Genomic DNA, 3,648 nt, shown 5'->3' with positions numbered 1-3,648 from the left:
TCAGAGTTGGAGGGCCAATGTTTGGAGTTGGAGGGCCAATGCTCGGAGTGGGAGGGCCAATGTTCGGGGTTGTAGGTCCAGTACTCGGGGTTGGAGGTCCAATGTTTGGAGTTGTAGGTCCAGTACTCGGGGTTGGAGGGCCAAAGTTTGGAGTTGTAGGGCCAATGCTCGGACTTGGAGGGCCAATGTTTGGAGTTGTAGGGCCAATGTTTGACTTGGAGAGCCAATGTTTGGAGTTGTAGGTCCAGTGCTTGAAGTTGGAGGGCCAGTGTTTGGAGCTGGAGGGCCACTGTCAACACTCCCTCCAAAGCCTCTCTCCAGGCAATATGGAGGGTTCCACCCCACGTTGCAGTGGCAGTGATGTAAATTGTTGCACACGCCTTTCATATTGCAAGTCTTTGATGAACACGGGCTTGCCCAAACTGACTTTTGGACACACTTCTTATTCATGCACACATGCTCTGGACCACAGTCTGCGCCACTTTCACAGAACCGATGTCAGGCATTGCCATCCCAAAATGGTAGTCAGTCTCCCAACAGGTCACACCATTGAAGTGAGTGCAGTGTATAGTGGAATGATCTTCCAAAACGGGAATACCCGTTACATCCTCACACTGAACTCTCCCACAGAGGACATCAGAGTCATTACATCTTAAGTATGTACTTTTGGATATACCACAGTTGCCAAAACGGTCACCTTGGGTGTTGATTTTCCTGTAGCATCCCTCAGCTGCACTCCTGGCTTCTTTGCCAAAGATTTGCCGACACTGTTCCTCTCGGTTATTGCATCTCTTTTCATAGCAGTAGCCACCATCTTTACAGGGGCTCCCATCAAGCAAATAAACATCCCTAGGACACTCATGTGAATGTCCATTACACCATTCTGGAAGGTCACATTCATTGTTCTTTTTTCTACACACTGTGCCTGCTGGCATGATCTGGCAATGTTTGCAACAAAGCCCAAAAGCACAGGCACTCCCATCTTTGAGGGTACATCCCAACTGACAACATGGATCTGCTGTACATCGTTTAAAAGATCCACAATCACACTGCTCTCCATCATCAACCACACCGTTTCCACAGAACTTGTGTTTGTATTTGCTTATTGGCTTCTCTTCCTTACGCATGCAGTTGGCAGTAGCATATGTTCTCCAAAACTCAGCATAACTGCAGTTACTGAACTTTGGAATGCCACTGTGTATTTCAGCCATTAAACATGCTTCTTCTCCACATGTACATGAGACATCATCATGCCACATACCCAAATTATGACCTATCTCATGGGCTGCAATTTCTCCAACAAAAATAAGATTATTTCCTGTGAGACAATCTACTCCACAAGTATAAGTTGGCATACAGACAGATCCAACGTAAGCCAAACCAAGGTTGATACCAAAATAATAGCTCACAAAGAGATGGGCAATATCATTTGGAATACGATTATTGATGCTAACAGCCTTCCATGAACAAAAATCAAGTAGGAGATTCTCTATGGTGCTCACTTCGAATGGGTTTCCTTCATTCCACATCTCTACTCCATGTAAAACTACCTCAACATCCAATGTACGATAAATTTCATTTATTATATTAACAATGAGGAATATTTCCACTAACACTTGTGAAATATTATTGTTACGATAACGAATTCGCTCATGGTCAACAACCAATGCCAGGTCAAGAAAACGCTTGTGGGTCCACCATCCCTCATAGTTGCTTTGCATGAGAGTGGGGTTATCTTTCTCTCGAAGCTTCATTTGTCATGCTAGCTCTTCTTCTGTTAATGCGCATCTCATCGAAAGTAATTCTGTCTCCTTGTCTCTGTCTTGTGAACCAAATGTTCAAATGTGGAAGAAAGGTTCTTGGGCTTGATTTCATATACTGTGCCATTTACCTGTAACATTCCTTGAAATCCCCCAAAACAGGTGGTAAGAGCAACCATGGATTCTGGGTCTCCATCCACATAGCCATGGTAGTAGCAATCTTTCTTGATGAAAGGCTGGTTCTCATGTAGAGTTCCTTGGTCAGTGTAGGTGAATAGAGAGAAGTGCCTAGATACCAAGAACTTCTTGGCTTTCATAGAGATAAAATGTCTCTGTCCTCCAAAGTGCAGGCTGTAGTTCAGCCATCCCATAGCCCACATTGTTCTGTTTCCTGGGACCTGTAAGGGTGTCACAACTTCTGGGAGGCTGGTGTGTTGAGCATACCCAATCAGGGGCCATGTTGAATGAATGATCAACATCTCCAGCAAGAGGTGCAGATGACTTATCCTCATGAGCACCTCAGGCACCCATAGCCACCACCATGTCTTATGAGACAGCAGAGGAGGATGCCCTTTGTCTTGGCTACATGCAGTGCTGATTTTAAAGGTCTGTCTTCTGGATGAGTTGATGCATTAGTGCAGCAACACTAAATGAGAGAGGAAAAAGAAGTCAGACATGGAGTAGCTTAATTATAGGCAGGTGAAGTAAAAGAGAAAGAACAAGGTTTGAACTTAAATATTCTAAGTATTGGTCCAAACCATGACTCCAATTAGTACATTTGATTTGCTGTTTATTTTGTTGAAGTGCAGTCAAACCATGTGTTTTAATTTGCCAATATAGATTCTTTCTTAATCTAAAGAACTCATGGGTATAACATGTTTTTTTAATACAGGAGTTCATACATTTTCAATATACATTTAAAGCAAATAGACAGTGACCATATATTATAATTTAAGCAGGAATTATTATGCATATGTATGAGATTGGAATAAGTACAAATTGTTTTTTCAATTTTCAATCATGAATAGTTGAATAATTTTATTTAGGAGTGTTTTTTAACACTGTTCTTATTCCTATTTTATTATCCTTTTAGTATGCACACACATCTATACAGCAAATCATTACTTTTGCTATCTTACTTTCAGTTTGAGAACTTAAAATTGTCAAAGTATCACTCTTCAAAAGCCAATTTCTTCAGAAGTCATAAGCTGTGGTTGGTAAGATACTGGTATCTTTTTTCGAACTAGACCTGATGTTCCTGTCTAGCAGTTTTTGAAATAAGCTTTTTTCTCCCCAAAGTCAATACTACAGTCAGCCTTAGTCAGAGAACCGTCTGCTTGCAGCATGCTCCTGGAAACAGATATTTAGATCAGATAGCCTGATGCTATGGCTAAATACTGAAGTCAATGACAGATGTATTTTAAGCATGTCCCATGCTTCTTTAATAATTTATTCTGTGTTTCTGAAATTTTAACCCAGCTGAAAATTGAGACTGTGTTTTCTTTTGCATGTCGTTTTTATTGTTCAATTTAAGTAAACGTATATTAAGTAGTAAAACCAAGAAGTTTGCATTGAAATCTTTTTTATTCAACATTGGAGTTTTCCAGAAATTATTTTCCTGAATCTTTGTTTTGTCACTAAGTATAGCCATGTGGAAACTTGTTTTAGAACAAATTAATCTCATTTTAAAGTAATAATAGTGCCTTAATTACTTGTATAAATTAAGCAAGAACTAAAAATTAAAGGTTTGCAAGACTTAAGAGATAGCTAAGTACTTAAGACGCTGTGGGGCAAGCATGAGGACTGAGTTTGGCTCACCAGAACTCATGTTTACACATCATGGTTGATAATTTATGCTTGTAAACTCAACACTGGCAAATGAGGCTAA

At 40.4% G+C, this 3,648-nt stretch overlaps 1 protein-coding gene across 1 annotated transcript; it reads right to left on the bottom strand.

Annotated features, from left to right (window-relative positions):
- On the bottom strand, window positions 1-2,272 carry LOC129666447 (disintegrin and metalloproteinase domain-containing protein 25-like). The gene is given in 3 exon segments (XM_055593553.1): window positions 1-482; window positions 485-1,816; window positions 1,819-2,272. Coding segments are annotated over 3 exon segments (2,268 nt in total).
- Window positions 2,273-3,648: the final 1,376 nt, after the last annotated feature.

Source organism: Psammomys obesus, unplaced genomic scaffold, assembly GCF_907164565.1.
Source record: "Psammomys obesus unplaced genomic scaffold, mPsaObe1.curated_primary_1811, whole genome shotgun sequence".
Classification (NCBI taxonomy): Eukaryota; Metazoa; Chordata; class Mammalia; order Rodentia; family Muridae; genus Psammomys; species Psammomys obesus.
Note: the sequence above shows the minus strand (reverse complement) of the source record. Positions and strands in the feature narration are given on the sequence as shown.